The sequence below is a fragment of the Ranitomeya variabilis genome, chromosome 3 (assembly GCF_051348905.1).
Source record: "Ranitomeya variabilis isolate aRanVar5 chromosome 3, aRanVar5.hap1, whole genome shotgun sequence".
Classification (NCBI taxonomy): Eukaryota; Metazoa; Chordata; class Amphibia; order Anura; family Dendrobatidae; genus Ranitomeya; species Ranitomeya variabilis.
In genome coordinates, this window is record NC_135234.1 from 663,304,935 (window position 1) to 663,323,319 (window position 18,385).

Sequence of the window (18,385 nt, forward strand, 5' to 3'; positions counted from 1 at the left end):
GGCTTGGTGGAACCTCCAGTGAAAGGTCAACAGTGCCCAATGTATTTGAGATCTGGCCCTAAAAATTTACAGAACCTCTTTTCAAACATACATGTACATCCTTATAAATTGACATGGAATGACCCCATGTCTGATTTTGGACTTGTATTACTTTCGTTTTTAAGAGATAAGCCACTGCAACAGATGTGTGGCTGCATCTCAGACCACAAGTTTGTTACTATGATGTATAGGACATTTTCAGGAGATAGCTGCTGGACGAACGATAGCTGTTGGCCAACAAGTATCTAAAGTGAATGCAGGTCTCTAGATTTGTCGTTCTACCGATTTAGGCAAAGTTTGTTGAATTTCCAATGATCATTTTAGGCTATGTGCACACGTTGCGGATTTTGATGTGTTTCCGCTGCGTTTTTGGCTGCATGGATTCGCATCAAATCCACAGTGTAGCGCACAGCCAATGTTATTCTATGTGAAATTGACATGTGTTGTGCAGATGCTGCAGAAAAAAAACACGCGGAATCGTGGCTTTTTTCCCCTCAGCATGTCAATTCTTTTGGCGGACCTGCAGCTTTTCTGCACCCATTGACATCCATTGTGTCAGGCACATCCGCAGCAAAACCGCAGGTGTAAAAAAGATCTGTGGTTTAGCTGCGGATGAATCGCTGCAGATTGGGAGGAGGGAGTATGTGTGTGTGCGTGCACATCTTTATTTAACTCTATGTACCATTTTATTATGTTTATTACTAAACATCGGGCTTGGTATTATTGATCTTGAGATAGATCTGTGTGTAACATTCTTCAATGGAGTATGTAAATGAAGAGGTTGGACAAGAAATGACACCACAGTTCTTTTTTTGTTCCAATAATAGATCTTTATTTAGCTTTCAAAAACGCATACAAATCTGCATGAAAAAAAAAAAACATGCATAAAAAAAAAAAAAAAAAAAAAAGCATCAAATCCACACCTGCGTTTTCTGGCAGGAGTGGAAGAATCTGCACAGAAACTTCCACAGGCAAATCTGCAACGTGTGCACATACCCAGGCTGCTACTAAGTGAATCAATATGAAGAAATAATGTAAATGTTCTACTCTTTCCAGGTTATTCGGAGGGATAAGTATACCTGAAGTTGTAGAGCTCTCTCTTCTTCTCCAGCCTTAAATTGCACAATATTAGCAAGCTCCTTTTTTAGTGCCTGCAGACGATCTTGAACTTCACTCTATATAAACAGTAATACATGTTTAACTATGCAACATTTCTTTACAATCATTATATTAACATTATTTAAAAAAAAAGGGCATTTTAGCAATTCACACTACAGACCCACTAATACCTCCCTCTGAAAGGTCTGTATACAACAGCGGTAAAATAAAAAAAACCCTCAATGCTATGAGCATGACAGCATCTTATAAGGGGGTGTCCGAGAACATGATAAAAATGACTGAAGTCACATATCAAGCTGAAACCCATCGTAGTCATGTCAGAAGAACAGCATCATGAGCAAACATAACTGTTCTCACTCGGCCACAGAACAGGGCAGAAGCAAACTAAATAAGTGGGTTCAATGTGTTTTTCTTTTCCCAGCTTCATCCTGATCCGTGCTCATTTGTAAACTTGTTCTGCATAGTCAGTCTGACAGCTTTTCAGCAGGGTAAGGGGACTGAGCCCACAGGACTGAAGGTTGGTTTAAAAAACAAAGAAACGAAAAAAAAGACCCATTACGCTCAGCTAATGCAGAATCATTTTTTTTTCTCCTCCTGCTACAGGCCTGCTCAGCAGCTGATTGAGCAGATCAGGTGTTTGCTCACAGGGCTGCCACTAGAAATTTCGGGGCCCCATACTGGCAACATTTTCGGGGCCCCCTTAAGACTCCGCCCAGGCTCCACCCCAGCCCCGCCTCGAACCCTCGAACTGTCTACAGCACCACCGCTGACTCTTGGAGAAACTACACTTCTCACCAATCACACATTAACAGTTCCCATCACCAGATCACACACATAGCCAGCAGATTTTGTTTTGGCCAAAAGGTTTTTTTAATCTGCCACGATGACAAGGTAGACTCTTTTGGCCGGGCCCTACTCTACTCTAACTTATTAAACATTTGTTAAAATATGCAATACAATTTAGGTATATTTTTATTTATTTTTCAATTTTTCAAATGACCAATAATTCCACATACAAGGGACAAATAACACAACACCATGACCAGACACCACATTATCACCACATAGTGACCTATAATACTATCTACAAGGAATAAATACTGCCACACCATGTGCAGACCACATATTACCACCACAGTGACCGAACAATATCGCATACAAGGGACAAATACCAAAGCAGCATGTACAGACCACATATTACCACCACATAGTGACCAACTACATACAAGGAACAAATACCAACACAACATGAACAGACCACATAATACCACCACACGGTGACCGAATAATAGCACGTACAAGGAACAAATTTTCACCACACCATGACCAGACCACATATTACCACCAAATAGTGACCAAATAATAGCACATACAAGGAACAAATACCGCCACACCATGGCCGGACAACATATTACCACCACATTGTGACTGAATAGTACAATACTGATCATTAATAAAAAAAAAATACTATCACCATAAGTGCTATTATACATAGGAGATCTGTACTTAGTATGCAGTGTCTGTGTACAGGTAATACAGTGGTCACCGATGCCATTATACACAGGAGCTCTATATATAGTGTCAGTGTACAGGTAATACAGGGATCACCAGTGACATTATACACAGGAGCTCTATATATAGTGTCAGTGTACAGGTAATACAGGGATCACTAGTGACATTATACACAGGAGCTCTGTATATAGTGTTTAGTGTACAGATAATATAGTGATCACCAGTGACATTATACACAGGAGCTCTGTATACAGTATATGGTGTCAGTGTATAGGTAATACAGGGATCACTAGTGACATGATACACAGGAGCTCTGTATACAGTATATAGCGTATGGTGTCAGTGTACAGGTAACATACTGACTCACCAGTGATGTCTCTAGCTGAAGTCCTTCATCTTTGCGTTTCTTTTTAATCCAGCGCAGACCGCCATCACTTCTTTCAGCCAGGACTCGTCTCTGCATAAAATAACACAGTTATCTAGAGCACCGCTTTCAGAGCACATTCCCCACTTTTTTCCTTTCTTCTACACTACCCATCTGAATACAGACATTCACCCACCATTAATATATACTGTAATTGGTTATTATGCAACCCACCATTCCAAATATAAATTATAATACGCCACTGAGCCCCATCTAGCTATACATAGCCACTTTCCCCATTTAATATATAAATTAATTAGCACCTGTACTCTTTCTCCCAATTTATTTCCAGTCACTTTATCCTCAACGATCCCACTATGCACCTCCCGCTCTAACCCTAACTCCGATTCATTATAGTTACATGCCCCTTCTGCCTCAATTCATTGTCATGTCTTCCCTCTCTCCCACCCTCTATTCATTATCAACTGCTCTTCCCCACCCTCAAAATTCATTATTTGCTCTTCCTACCTTCAATATACCATTGGCTCTCCCCACCCCCACCTACAAATCAATTGCTGTCCACCGTCCCTCACACTCACTTGATGTGCATGCAGTCCCCATCACCCTTACTTTATCATTTGCAGCCCCCTATCATTTCATCATGTGCAGTACCCCCTTAAACACAATTACAATTCATCATTTCCAGTCCCCATCACCCCCACTTCATCATCTGCAGTCCCCATCACCCCCACTTCATCATTTGCAGCCCTCTATCATTTCATTATGTGTAGTACCCCCTCAAACACACTTCATCATCTGCAGCCCCTATCATTTCATCATGCGCAGTGCCCCCTTAAACACACTTCATCATCTGACTCCCCCTATCATTTCATCATGCGCAGTGCCCCCTCAAACACACTTCATCATCTGCAGCTCCCTATCATTTCATCATGCACAGTGCCCCCTCAAACACACTTCATCATCTGCAGCCCCCCATCATTTGATCATGCGCAGTGCCCCCTCAACCACACTTCATCTGCAGCCCCGTATCATTTCATCATGCAGTGCCCCCTCAACCACACTTCATCATCTGCAGCCCCCTATCATTTCATCATGCGCAGTGCCCCCTTAAAACACACTCCATCATCTGCAGTCTCACTCTCCCCCCACCTCACCCATTTAAAAAAACAAAAATAAAAATGTTTTTTATACTTACCTCAGTCGTTCCCGGGGCGTCTAGTGTTTCCAGCAGTGAAGCAGCAGCTAGAATGTATGGGCTGCTGAGAGGACCTGACAGGAGCCCATACATTCTAGCACATTCAGTACTGAGACTGCTAGAATCAGAGGCGTAGCTAGGGTTTCAACTTAGGGGGGGGGGCGAAACATCTGAGTGGGCCCCTATCCAGCTAACCCTGATTACAGCTACGGTTGAGCACTTATTGTGAATATAGGGGAACCTCAGAATATGACCCTACTGTTATTGAAAATAAATCTCTATACAAAAACGAACATTGATTTTACCGCCATATTGTGATAATATGCAACTTTGATGGTCACAATACTCTGAGTGCCCCTATAACAATGATGCTTAAGTGCCCACTTAACATTTAATAATGTCCCCTAAGTTCCCCCTTGTACTGCTCCATTATACACAGTATGGTGAGCTTAAAGCTTCCATATACACTGTATAAGGCCCCCACAGCTCCCCTATACACAGTATAATGATTCTATAACTCCCCCATACACCGTATGATGTTCCCACTTCTCCCCTATTTACACAGTATGATGTGCCCAATGCTCCCCTACACACAGTATAATGCTGACAGAACTCCACTATAGAAAGTAGAATGCCCCCCAGAGCTCCCCTATATACAGTGTAATGGGCCAACAGCTCCCATATGCACAATATGCCTTCACAGTTTCCTATACACAGTATGATGGGCCGGCAGCTCCCGTCAAACAGTATGATGTCCCTCACAGTTCTCCTGTACACAGTATGATGGGCCCACAGCTTCCTTATACACAGTATGATGGGCCCACAGCTTCCTTATACACAGTATGATGGGCCCACAGCTTCCTTATACACAGTATGATGGGCCCACAGCTTCCTTATACACAGTATGATGGGCCCACAGCTCCCGTATACACAGTATGATGGGCCCACAGCTTCCTTATACACAGTATGATGGGCCCACAGCTTCCTTATACACAGTATGATGGGCCCACAGCTCCCGTATACACAGTATGATGGGCCCACAGCTTCCTTATACACAGTATGATGGGCCCACAGCTTCCTTATACACAGTATGATGGGCCCACAGCTCCCGTATACACAGTATGATGGGCCCACAGCTTCCTTATACACAGTATGATGGGCCCACAGCTCCCTTATACACAGTATGATGGGCCCACAGCTCCCGTATACACAGTATGATGGGCCCACAGCTTCCTTATACACAGTATGATGGGCCCACAGCTTCCTTATACACAGTATGATGGGCCCACAGCTTCCTTATACACAGTATGATTGACCCCCAGCTCCCGTATACACAGTATGATGGGCCCACAGCTCCCTTATACATAGTATGATGGGCCCGCAGCTCCCGTATACATAGTATGATGGATTCACAGCTCCCGTATACACAGTATGATGGATTCACAGCTCCCGTATACACAGTATGATGGACCCCCAGCTCCCTTATACACAGTATGATAGGGCCGCAGCTCCTGTATACACAGTATGATGGGACCACAGCTCCCTTATACACAGTGTGATGGGCCTGCAGCTCCTCTATACACAGTATGATGGGACCACGGCTCCCTTATACACAGTATGATGGGCCCGCAGCTCCCTTATACACAGTGTGATGGGCCCGCAGCTCTCTTATACACAGTATGATGAGCCCACAGCTCCCTTATACACAGTATGATGGGCCTGCAGCTCCTGTATACACAGTATGATGGGCCCGCAGCTCCCGTATACACAGTATGATGAGCCCACAGCTCCCTTATACACAGTATGATGGACTCACAGCTCCCTTATACACAGTATGATGGACCTGCAGCTCCCTTATACACAGTATGATGGACCTGCAGCTCCCGTATACACAGTATGATGGACATTTACTCATCCTCTGGCGTATTCAGTATTTTGTGGCACTGCTGCAGTGCCGCTGCTCAAACTTGTGAGCGCAGCTTCCGACAGGCCAGAAGTTAGAAGCTATGTCACAAGCGCTCAATGTAAGACTATGAGGCTATGTGCACTTTGTTGCGGATTTACTGCGGATTTCCTGTGTTTTTTGTGCAGATTTCACCTGCGTTTTACCACCTGCGGAATCCTATACAGGAGCAGGTGTAAAATGCTGCGGAATCTGCAAATAGAACTGACATGCTACGGAAAATACAATGCAGCGTTTCCGCACCATGTGCACTGTGGATTTGGTTTTCCATAGGTTTAAATGGTACTGTAAACCAGATGGAAAACTGCTGCAGATCCGCAGCGGCCAATCGGCACCGTGTGCACATAGCCTGAGAGTGAGAACGAGGCCAGAACAAGGCTCCCATAGACTCACACTGATTAGTATGTAGGATAGCTGCGGAGACACCATCACGTGTTTCTCAACGCAAGCAGTGAATAGCCAGACCTTTCCCCGGGAAGGAACAACCACGGGAAGGGCAGCATCCAATAAAGGAAAACATCCAATACAGGAAAACCACCTATGCCAAGCATGGTATCCATCCACAGACAGCTGTTTCGGGGTGTTTGCCCCTCATCAGTGTGGAGTAGGAATCTGGCTATTAGGAGCAGTGCCTAGTAAAAGGCTGTGAAGGAACAGATGATTGGCCTCGGGGAGACCAAAACATCCAACACCGCGGAGACACCATCACGTGATGGCGTCTCCGCGGTGTTGGATGTTTTGGTCTCCCCGAGGCCAATCATCTGTTCCTTCACACTGATTAGTGACCTCTGCGCTGCTCCATGAAACACTGGAGCCTCGGACAGGCCACAAACTGCAGGAGACGGAGCCGAGCGGAGACTAAAACAGATGAAGACGCCAGAAGGTGAGTATCAGACAGGGGGCAGGGGACGAGGATTTTCAGCACCTGGAAGTGGTGCTGTAAATGTGATGCAGCTCTTGGTTACTGTATGCGGGCTCCTTATACTAACACTCATAAAATATCCAGGTGGTACGTATCAAAGGCCCCCTACCCCCCATCTCCAGCCTCCCCGTACATATACTATCATAACATTATAATATTCAGCCCCCAGTGACCTGTCCCCCTCCCCCACAATACCCCCATCGTCTCACATCCACCCCTCAGTGCCCTGTCCCACCTCACCCACCTTCAGCCCCCACAACACCCCCATGGTCTCACATTCACCCCCCAGTACCCCGTCTCCCCTCCCCCACAATACCCCCATGGGCTCACATTCACTCCCCAGTACCCTGTCCCCCCTCACTCACTTTCAGCCCCCACAATACCCCAACGGTCTCACAGTGACATACCTGAATTTAATAAACCTAATAAGTTCCATCCCCACTTACTGATGAAGTTTGCACTGCAGGCAGGACCAGGAAGTGTCAGTGAAATGCAGGATGTGGGCACTAGGACCCAGCGTGCCTGAGCCAATCCCAGCGTGCACAGAGTGAAGAAAACTGCAGCCGGGAAAAGCTTCATGATCAGGTCAGATGGGCGAAACCATTCACTGCAGGGGGGAGACTGCAGCCGGCCACTGTGCTAGTAGCCAGCGTGCAGCTTGTCAGACGGGAGCAGACGTTATACTGCTCTGCTCCTATGTGTTCTGCCTCGTCACAGAAGTGGCCCTGCCCTGGCTCCCCGTGGGCCCCTTCATGTGACAGGGCCCGGGGCGATGCCCCCCCCCCTACGCTACTGGCTAGAATGGATGGGCTGTAGTCAGGACCTGCAGGGAGCCCATACATTCTAGCTACAGCCGAGCAGGTCACAGGAGCTGTGCAGCCGACTAGGTAAGACGGCCGTGCACAGCTCCAAGAGGGTTCCCGGGCCCCAGCACCAACATGTGCGCCGCAGTGCACAGTATTTTAGTGCACGATGGGGCCCGATCAGTAGAACCACAACAGTGGGGCCCCAGATCTGCGGGCCCCTCTGTGTACTGCTGCTGACCGGGCCCCATACAGCAGTAATGGCTGTCATGCCCTGATGGCGGCCCTGTTTGCTCATGATGCTGCTCCTCCGACAGTTCAGACATGTCTTGAGTAGTGATGAGCAAGTATACTCTGTGCTTGGGTTTTCCCCGAGCACGCTCGTGTGGTCTCCGAGTATTTGTGAGTGCTCGGAGATTTAGTTTTTGTTGCCGCAGCTGCATGATTTACAACTGCTAGCCAGCCTGAGTACATGTTGGGGTTGCCTGGCTGCTGGGGAATCTCCCCCCCCCCCCCCCCAACATGTATTCAACCTGTCTAGCAGCCGCAAATCATGCAGCTGCGTCAACATAAACTAATTCTCTGAGCACTCACAAATACTCGGAGACACCTGAGCATGCTCGGGAAAACCCGAGCAACGAGTATACTCGCTCATCACTGGTGGTGCTCCTTCAAACTGCAACCCATTTTAACAAGAGACTAAAACAGATTGCAGCTAAAAATGTGATGGTTGCCATTTTTAGCACATTCCTGGAGGATATTCAAATGTAGTCATAGTGCTGTGGTTCTTGCAATGATCAGCAAAGTAAGACCACAAGCAGTAAACGGTGTTCGGTTGGCAAGTTGGGATAACCACATGTGAGGAGATAACAGCCATCCAGTGATGTTACCTTTAATAACCAGTAAAAATTCCAGAGCTTCAAAACTTCTGCCACTTTTTCCGATGAGCCCTAAACAGAGATTTCACATACTGTGCTGCAGAAGCAACAAATGTAAATACCTCTGCAATGGATTGACTCAACTGGGAACACCTTTTGTCTTCTCTGGGGCCATACGTTTTCACCCTTCCTTCCCAGACACTGCCATTCACAACGCTGCAGGGTCTGAGACTGCTAGTATATTGAGGTCTCGCGAGATCAAGATATACTAGCAGTTTCAAATGTTGCTGTGCTGTAATTGGCCAGACAGCATTTATTGAGAGTACAGCCCACTTAGCAGTAGATAATCCTGAGCAATCTCACCAAATAGTGGATACACAGCAAAAGCAAAATTAAATTAAAAATGTAACTTTTAAATAGATTAGTTAATAAAATGTAGCTATAAAGCGCCACCATTAAAAAATTAGGGGACAGAACTCCAGACACGGAGAGTCACTCCAACTGTAATTGTTCCTGTGAGAACAATGTCAGAGCTGGCCACTCCTGTGTATAGGAATAACCAGGTCTAATATGCAGGACAAATGTAATGGGGTGAGGAGAGTTGAACCTGGATGTAATCTCCACAAATATCACCCAATGACGTAAATATAAAAAATGCAAATGAGTACATGAGACAGAAATAGTAAGTATAGAAGCTTGAAATAGAGCTACAGGACCAATAATTATCCTGTTTGGAAGCTGGAACCTTAAAAAAACCCAAAGCAAAACAACACTCTATAACAGTGTTAAATCCTCTGGTTACAGATAACGTAACAAAATGATTTGAAAGAATGGGACCATATCTCTTATCCTGTATGGAGAATAGAACCAGGACGCAAATAAACCTAGAGAGGAAAAAAAAAAACCAGACAATTGTCGGTCCTATAGTGATAGGTACAACAAAATCCATAATTTCCCCCGGGATCAATAAAGTGTATCGTATTTTAATCAAGTGTGAATGTATACAAGTTGGAACATTCTCACCATCCTGGAAGCTGACTTTCACCAGGGGAGTGGGTCTTTCTTGCTGGATGTATCCTTCAGAGGAAAGAAACGGGATGACCAATATCCCTGTCAATCCCTATGGGGCTAGTTGTAAACTAATCCCAGCACTCTTGCCCTGACAAGGGCAGTCCACAGCTACCCCTAGGCTGAAAGGCCCTGCCCTCCCCTTATTTTTGTGTCCTGACACATTTCATCCAGGCAAAATCATCAGGGGACTAGCTTGTATAAGAAAGGTTCAGCTGGTCTGCATGTAGAGATTTCACATATTGCGCTCCAAAAGCAACAAATGTGAATATCTATGCAATGAAGTGAAGCAGAGTAAAAGGAAAAGAAAGACCGAATCCTTGAACCTCAGGATTTTTACAAAGTATTTCACTCAATTTTTTTTTTTTTCCAGCAAGTGATAAGGCCTTTTTAAAAAGAGTATACTCGCATGTGACAGGTTTGCGGTGGAAATTTTTCTTGTGAAAAAAAAATAAAAAATCAAGGTCATACATTTGAGTACAGAATTCTTTGCAACAAATCTTGAGTCTCGCTTGTGAATGTACCCCAACTCTTGTGGTCAATGAGGGTCCCAGTTTGCAGACCTCAAGAAATTGCCACTCTTATTTATCAGCAACACAAAAGAGAATGGTTATAATTGGAGGGTCATTTTCACAGATGCTTATGAACTTCACCAATTGTAAGGTTATGTTCACACTGGGCGTTTTTGCAGCTTTTTTGCTGTGTTTTTTTATGCTAATTTTCAGCTGCTTTTTAAAGTACCAGCAAAGCATATGAGATTTCAGAAATCTCATGCACACACATTGGTTTTTTGTCATCAGGATTTTGTGCTTTGCTGCATTTTTTGGACATAGGGCATGTCACTTCTTCCAGCGTTTTTCACCCATTGGCTTGAATGGATGTTAAAAACGCAGGTATCATTAATTGAAGCCCTTTTTTCTGCAGAAAAGTCATGGACATTAGCATGGACAAAGAAACAAGTTAGCTTTCCTGCCAATAAATCAGGTTTTGCTTCAGAAAAAAAACAAAAAAAAAAACAACAACAATAGCAAAAACACCCAGTGTGAGCTTACCGTAATAAGTTCCCACTCAGTAGACCTTACCTTAAATTCTTCAGTTGTTTCTTCCATCGGCATCACTGAATGGTTCCTGTGAAAGACAGATTCTCTACACACTACACAGATTTCTTCTGCATCCGTCTTACAATACAGCTTTAGTGGTTCCTGGTGCTTTTCACACAGCTTCTTTTTCTCTTCTCTTTCCTTTGCTGCAATCAGGTGAGCTGAAATTTCCACTACATGCTCCACAACACGATTAGGTCTTAAAAACTTCCACCTAGACACTTTTCGACATTGGGGGCATGAGAAATTATTGCGAATGCCCCTCCATGATTGGGCAATACATGCTCTGCAAAAGTTGTGACCGCACTGTATAGAGACAGGGTCTGTGAAGTTTTCAAGACAAATGGGACAGGTCAATTCATCCTGTAGCTCTTTAACACAATTCATCTGTGCAGCCGCCATTACTAGGGGAAAGAAAACCACCATTATTTCACATTACAAGAGGATCATTGGTATTCAAATTACTTGGGAGGTCAATATGTCTGGATACCGTATATACTCGAGTATAAGCCGACCCGAGTATAAGCAGAGACCCCTAATTTTGCCACAATAAAAAAAAAAAAAAAAAACTGGGAAAACTTAATGACTCTAGTATAAGTCTAGGGTGGGAAATGCAGCAGCTACTGGTAAATTTCAAAAATAAAAATAGATACCAATAAAAGTAAAATTAATTGAGACATCAGTAGGTTAAATGTTTTTGAATATCCATATTGAATCAGGAGCCCCATATAATGCTCCATACAAAAAATATGCCCCATATAATGCTGCATAAAAGGTTAATGATGGCTCCATAAGATGCTCCATAGCAAAATATGCCTGATATAATGCTCCATTAAGGTTGATGGCCCCATAAGATGCTCCATAAAATAATATGCCCCATATGCTGCGATTAAATAAATGACACTCACCTCTCGTCGCTGGGGGAGAGGTGCTGGTGCTGAGCAGGCGGGGACACCTGTGCGCTATGGGGGCCAGGTGCCGCCGCTGGCTCAGGCCCCTGGCACTTGTGATATTCACCTGTCTCCGTTCCAACGCCGTGCGCCGCTGTGTCTTCCAGGTCTCTGCAGTGACTGTTCAAGCAGAGGGCGCCCACTAAACACGTGATTGCGCCCTCTGACCTGAAAGTCACAGCCAGAGGACGCGGATGACAGCCTGGCGGTGGAACGGGGAAAGGTGAACATCGCATGGCTCACCCTCCCTGTCATACTCACCCCATCCTGGGGCGGTCTCTGCTTCTCAGAAGGTCTCTGGCGCGCCGGCAGCTTGTTCCTGTGTTCAGCGGTCACATGGTACCGCTCATTAAAGTAATGAATATGCACTCCACACCTATGGGAGATCATCTGAGAAGCAGTGACCATGTCAGGAGGGGATAAGTATGATGTGAACCGCCACTCCTGCTGCTCCCCCCCACCACCACCGACCCCCTGGGACAATGACCCCTGGGACAATGACTAGCATAAGCCGAGAGGGGCACTTTCAGCCTAAAAAAAATAAATAAAAATGAGCGGAAAATCTCGGCTTATACGCGAGTGTATATGGTAAGTTTATCCCCTTCGCATTGAAGCAAATTCTATTTTTTTGCCTCTCCTTCCATGATTAATTTTGGCAATGTATTGGAAAACGAAAGAAAACTCCAAGCGCGTCTGCCATGGCAATGGGCAAGTCCAACATAGGGATACAGGAGCGAAGCCTGGATAAAACGGCAGATGATGGCTGTATTACGCAGTCACCATCTGCCTCTAAAGGCAGGTTCACACGAGCGTATAGTCGTTGAGCGTTTCATCCAGAGAGGTGGGACAATTTTTTTCTCATTTGTAACTCGCGTGCAGTCTATTGGTATACTTTTCAGGTAATTATTTCTTCTATGGAAAAAATCATAATTTATTGTGGTATGTTCCCACTGTTCCACAGATATACATACAGTGCACAATTAGGAAATTTGTATTTTTGATTATTGAACAACTACAATGCTGTCGGTCAATACAAAGTTAAAAAAAAACTTCAATATTTAAGTAAAAAAAAAGTGTCCAAAGTGAGGGATGTCACTCTGAGCATGACGCTCTGTTCACTGCAGTAAGTTTGTAACGGTGCCACTAGCCAGGGGGTCTGAACAGTTACATTACCTCCAGACTTCTGCTTAACTTTATACAGACTGCTGTGGAAACGGGGAATTTTGGCTACACAAACATTGGACTTACATTGTATCATCTGGGTTAGGCAACAGACGTGACACCGCACCCAGTACAAGTTGCTATGAGCACCTGTTAGCATTTCATAGTATTATTGGGTTCCTACATTGGTCACATACTGCACTATATTGCACTAATTGGATTATAGCATTGGACTTTTTAGTTGTGCTACAGTAACTGCTACAGACTCCTATTTGCACTCTAGTTTAGTATTGTTATTACATAGAAGCATGATGTGAAAGTTTTTTTTTTCTTGTGATTATTTGTAAAAATATTGGCCAGAACAGTAATACATGAAGTCCAAACCGGGCTCATTCCACACAAATCTACCTACATAGATCTAAGATGATTCTATTTAGGACTAGGCTCAGTTCTGTGGTGTCTAGAGGAAGAGAGGTTCTCTTTCTAGATGGAGCCAGAGACATTAAAGGGGTTGTCCACTACTTTGTTAACCCCCCCAATGTATCCCCCCCGGGGCCCCTAATTAATTGTGTAAATACCTTCTGTTGCCGTTTTCACCTGTGAGCAGCGCTATGGCGGCGACTGAGTCCGGGTCACGTGGCCCCCAGACTGCAGCCACCGCTAATTTCCGCCAACGTCACGTCAATTTCCAGACTCTGGAAATCTGTCGAAGGTGCTGGAGTGTGCGGGGCTGTGCGGTGGGGTCATTGGTATGTGTGTGTCTCTGTGTGCAGACATCGTTCGATGAGACTACAAGTCCCATCGGGCTCTGCCTGCTACAGTGACAGTGAGTGACACATTAGCCAATGATGGGACAGTAGTAGTCCCATCATCCGGCTAATGTGTTGAATGCAACCCCCCCCCCAAAAAAAAAACAAAAAAAAAAAACAACACACACATATACAGTACATATACATAGAACACATACAGAACATGCAGCAGCATGCGACGACATGCGGCATGTGACATGCCACATACAGTACATACATCATACATATAGACATACAGTACATATAACAGATTACATACTCAGCATCACTTGTCACTTTGTTCCCCGAAGCCATTGTCACCTGTAAAAAATATTAAAATAATAAACAAACAATATACTCCCTGATCCGCAGAAATCCAATTAAAACGAGTGTCCCTCGACGATCTCCCGTGGAGAGCAGGAGCATCAGCTGAAGTGACCGCTCTCCAGGAATACAATGATGGAAGGTATCCTTCCACAATGTATTCCCCACAATGTATTCCTAAGCCCCTGTGAGAAAATAGTCCCTAGTCTCACTTTTGGCACTGCTGTGTGAGAAAGTTCCCACGCAGCTTTTTGCCATAAAGTGAGACCAGTGAACTATAATAACTAGGGTTGAGCGAAATGGATCGGTCATTTTCAAAAGTCGCCGACTTTTGGCAAAGTTGGGTCTCGTGGAACCCGACCCCAGCGTGGGATCGGCCACACGGTCTGCGATTTTCGCGCCAAAGTCGCGTTTCGTATGACGCTTTCCCCGCCATTTTTTTCACCCAATGAAGGAGTGTGTGCAGTGTGATGACATGGGTTCCGGCTCGCTTTGTGTGGCGTCACAAGGGGTAAAACCGCCATCTTAAAGTTTGGGATATAGCGATTCCCACAGTGAAACACAAATGAGAGAGAGAGAGAGAGAGAGAGAGAGAGAGAGAGAGAGAGAGAGAGAGAGAGAGAGAGAGAGAGAGAGAGAGAGAGAGAGAGAGAGAGAGAGAGAGAGAGAGAGAGAGAGAGAGAGAGAGAGAGAGAGAGACAAAAAAACAAACAAAAAACAATCCCCATTGACTTGCATTGGGTTTCGTGTTTCGGTCGGCCCCCGACTTTTCACAATAATCTGCTGATTTCACACGATCCGACTTTCGAGACAGTCGGGTTTCACGAAACCCGACCCGATCCTAAAAAAGCAAAAGTCGCTCAACCCTAATAGTAACCTCTCAGTGATGCACTGCAGGAGCCATTGTCTCCTGTCAGTGTGTCACTGATGGTCCTATAGAGCAGTGACATCACCCGATGTCACTGTTCTATAGGGGAGATCGTAGTGGGACACTCGTTATTAATTGGACTATGGCGGACAGGTAGTATACTGTTTATTATTTTACGTTTTTTGCAGGCGCTGAAGTATGGTAAAATGAAGAATATTAAAATACTTTTTTCCTAGTGTGTGTGTGTGTGTGTGTGTGTGTGTGTGTGTGTGTGTGTGTGTGTGTGTGTGTGTGTGTGTGTGTGTGTGTGTGTGTGTGTGTTTTATTAACCCTTTAATAGTATTGGATTAATAATGGATAGGCGTCTTATTGACGCCTCTCCGTTATTAACCCGGGTGAATGTCACCTTGCAATATCAAGGTGACATTAACCCCTTATTACCCCATATCCCACCGCTACAGGGGAGTGGGAAGAGAGGGGCTAAGTGCCGGAATTGGCGCATCTTACAGATGCGCCATTTCTGGGGCGGCTGCGGACTGGTATTTGTAGCCGGGGCAGGGGCCAATATCCATGGCCCCTCTCTAGGCTATGAATATCAGCCCGCAGCTGTCTGCGTAGCCTTTCTGGCTATGAAATATACGGGGACCCCACGTCATTTTTTTTTTTTGGGTGCCACTATTTTAAATAGCCAGTAAAGGCTACGCAGACAGCTGCGGGTTGATATTCATAACAGGCTACAAATACTGGCCCCCAGCCGTCGGCTTTCCCCCTCTGGCGCAGAAAATTTCGCGGGAGCCCACGCCATTTTTTTTTAACTGAAACATTGTTCATTAACCCTTTTCTGCCAGCTGACAATAGTACGTCAGCTGGCAGAATCCCCCGCTTTGAGGTGGGCTTCGGCGGTGAGCCCACTTCAAAGCCGCAACATGTCAGCTGTTTTCAATACAACAACAAAAAAAATGTACAAGTTCGCTAAACAGCGTAGCGAGAAAAAAAAAAAAAAAAAAATCAAGCGCCAAAATTATGTTTTTTGGTCGCTGCGACATTGTATTAACCCCTTTCTGCCATTGGACGTACTATTCCGTCCTTGTGGGGTGGGCCCTAATTCCCAAGGACGGAACAGTACGTCCAGCACGATCGGCCGCGCTCACGGGGGGAGCGCGGCCGAGTGTCAGCTGCCTATCGCAGCTGATATCCGGCACTATGTGCCAGGAGCGGTCACGGACCGCCCCCGGCACATTAACCCCCGGCACACCGCGATCAAACGTGATCACAGTGTGCCGGCGGTACAGGGAAGCACCGCGCAAGGAGGGGGCTCCCTGCGTGCTTCCCTGAGACCCACGGAGCAACGCGATGTGATCGCGTGGCTGCGAGGGTCTCTTACCTCCTATCCCTGCAGGCCCCGGATCCAAAATGGCTGCGGGGCTGCATCCGGGTCCTGCAGGGATTACTTCCGGGTGCCGTGCAGGCGCTGGTAAGCCTGCACGGCTGTATGTGCTGTGCAAACTGTCAGAGCATCGATCTGTGATGTCCCCCCCTGGGACAAAGTAAAAAAAAAAAAAAAATCCCACATGTGTAAAAAAAATAAAAAAAATTCCTAAATAAAGAAAAAAAATAAATAATTCCCATAAATACATTTCTATACCTAAATAAAAAAATATCAAACAATAAAAGTGCACATTTAGTATCGTCGCGTCCGTAACGACCCCACCTATAAAACTGTATCACTAGTTAACCCCTTCAGTGAACACCGTAAAAAAAAAAAAGAAAAAAAAAGAAAAAAAAAGGCAAAAAAATGCTTTATTCTCATACCGCCAAACAAAAAGTGGAGTAACACGAGATCAAAAAGACGGATATAAATAACCATGGTACCGCTGCAAAAATCATCTTGTCCCGCAAAAAATGAGCTGCCATACAGCATCATCAGCGAAAAAATAAAAAAAGTTATAGACCTCAGAATAAAGCGATGCCAAAATAATTATTTTTTCTATAAAATAGTTTTTATCGTATAAAAGCGCCAAAACATAAAAAAAATGATATAAATGATGTATCGCTGTAATCATACTGACCCGAAGAATAAAACTGCTTTATCAATTTTACCAAACGCGGAACGGTATAAACGCCTCCCCCAAAAGAAATTCATGAATAGCTGTTTTTTTGTCATTCTGCCTCACAAAAATCGGAATAAAAAGCGATCAAAAAATCTCCCGTGCCCGAGCATGTTACCAATAAAAACGTCAACTCGTCCCACAAAAAACAAGCCCTCACATGACTCTGTGGACTCAAATATGGAAAAATTATAGCTCTCAAAATGTGGTAACGCAAAAAATATTTTTTGCAATAAAAAGCTTCTTTCAGTGTGTGACGGCTGCCAATCATAAAAATCCGCTAAATAACCCGCTATAAACGTAAATCAAACCCCCCCTTCATCACCCACTTAATTAGGGAAAAAAATTCAAAAATGTATTTATTTCCATTTTCCAATTAGGGCTAGGGCTAAAGTTAGGGCTAAAGTTAGGGCTAAAGTTAGGGCTAAAGTTAGGGCTAAAGTTAGGGCTAAAGTTAGGGCTAAAGTTAGGGCTAAAGTTAGGGCTAAAGTTAGGGCTAAAGTTAGGGCTAAAGTTAGGGCTAAAGTTAGGGCTAAAGTTAGGGCTAAAGTTAGGGCTAAAGTTAGGGCTAAAGTTAGGGCTAAAGTTAGGGCTAAAGTTAGGGCTAAAGTTAGGGCTAAAGTTAGGGCTAAAGTTAGGGCTAAAGTTAGGGCTAAAGTTAGGGCTAAAGTTAGGGCTAAAGTTAGGGTTGGGGCTAAAGTTAGGGTTAGGATTACATTTACGGTTGGGAATAGGGTTGGGATTAGGGGTGTGTCTGGGTTAGAGGTGTGGTTAGGGTTACCGTTGGGATTAGGGTTAGGGGTGTGTTTGGATTAGGGTTTCAGTTATAATTGGGGGGTTTCCACTGTTTAGGCACATCAGGGGCTCTCCAAACGCGACATGGCGTCCGATCTCAATTTCAGCCAATTCTGCGTTGAAAAAGGAAAACAGTGCTCCTTCCCTTCCGAGCTCTCCCGTGCGCCCAAACAGGGGTTTACCCCAACATATGGGGTATCAGAGTACTCGGAACTTTTGGGGTCCAATTTCTCCTGTTACCCTTGGGAAAAAACAAAACTGGGGGCTAAAAAATAATTTTTGGGGGAAATTTTTTTTTTTTTTTCACGGCTATGCGTTATAAAACTGTAGTGAAACACTTGAGGGTTCAAAACTTTCACAACACATCTAGATGAGTTCCTTAGGGGGTCTACTTTCCAAAATGGTGT

The 18,385-nt window shown here is 44.8% G+C and overlaps 1 protein-coding gene across 3 annotated transcripts in view; it reads right to left on the reverse strand.

Annotated features, from left to right (window-relative positions):
• Positions 1 to 18,385, reverse strand: part of LOC143816905 (E3 ubiquitin-protein ligase TRIM39-like) — a 56,681-nt gene that overhangs the window by 15,043 nt on the left and 23,253 nt on the right. For 2 of the 3 annotated variants that reach the window (XM_077297879.1, XM_077297880.1), the window contains exons 2-3: positions 10,967 to 11,388; positions 1,119 to 1,214 (exon numbers count right to left, since the gene is read on the reverse strand). In XM_077297879.1, the coding sequence (XP_077153994.1) occupies positions 1,119 to 1,214; positions 10,967 to 11,386 (516 nt within the window). In that variant the 5' untranslated portion in view covers positions 11,387 to 11,388. Of the gene's footprint in view, positions 1 to 1,118; positions 1,215 to 10,966; positions 11,389 to 14,163; positions 14,189 to 18,385 lie in introns of those variants that run through there. The other variant, XM_077297877.1, reaches the window with a different exon arrangement.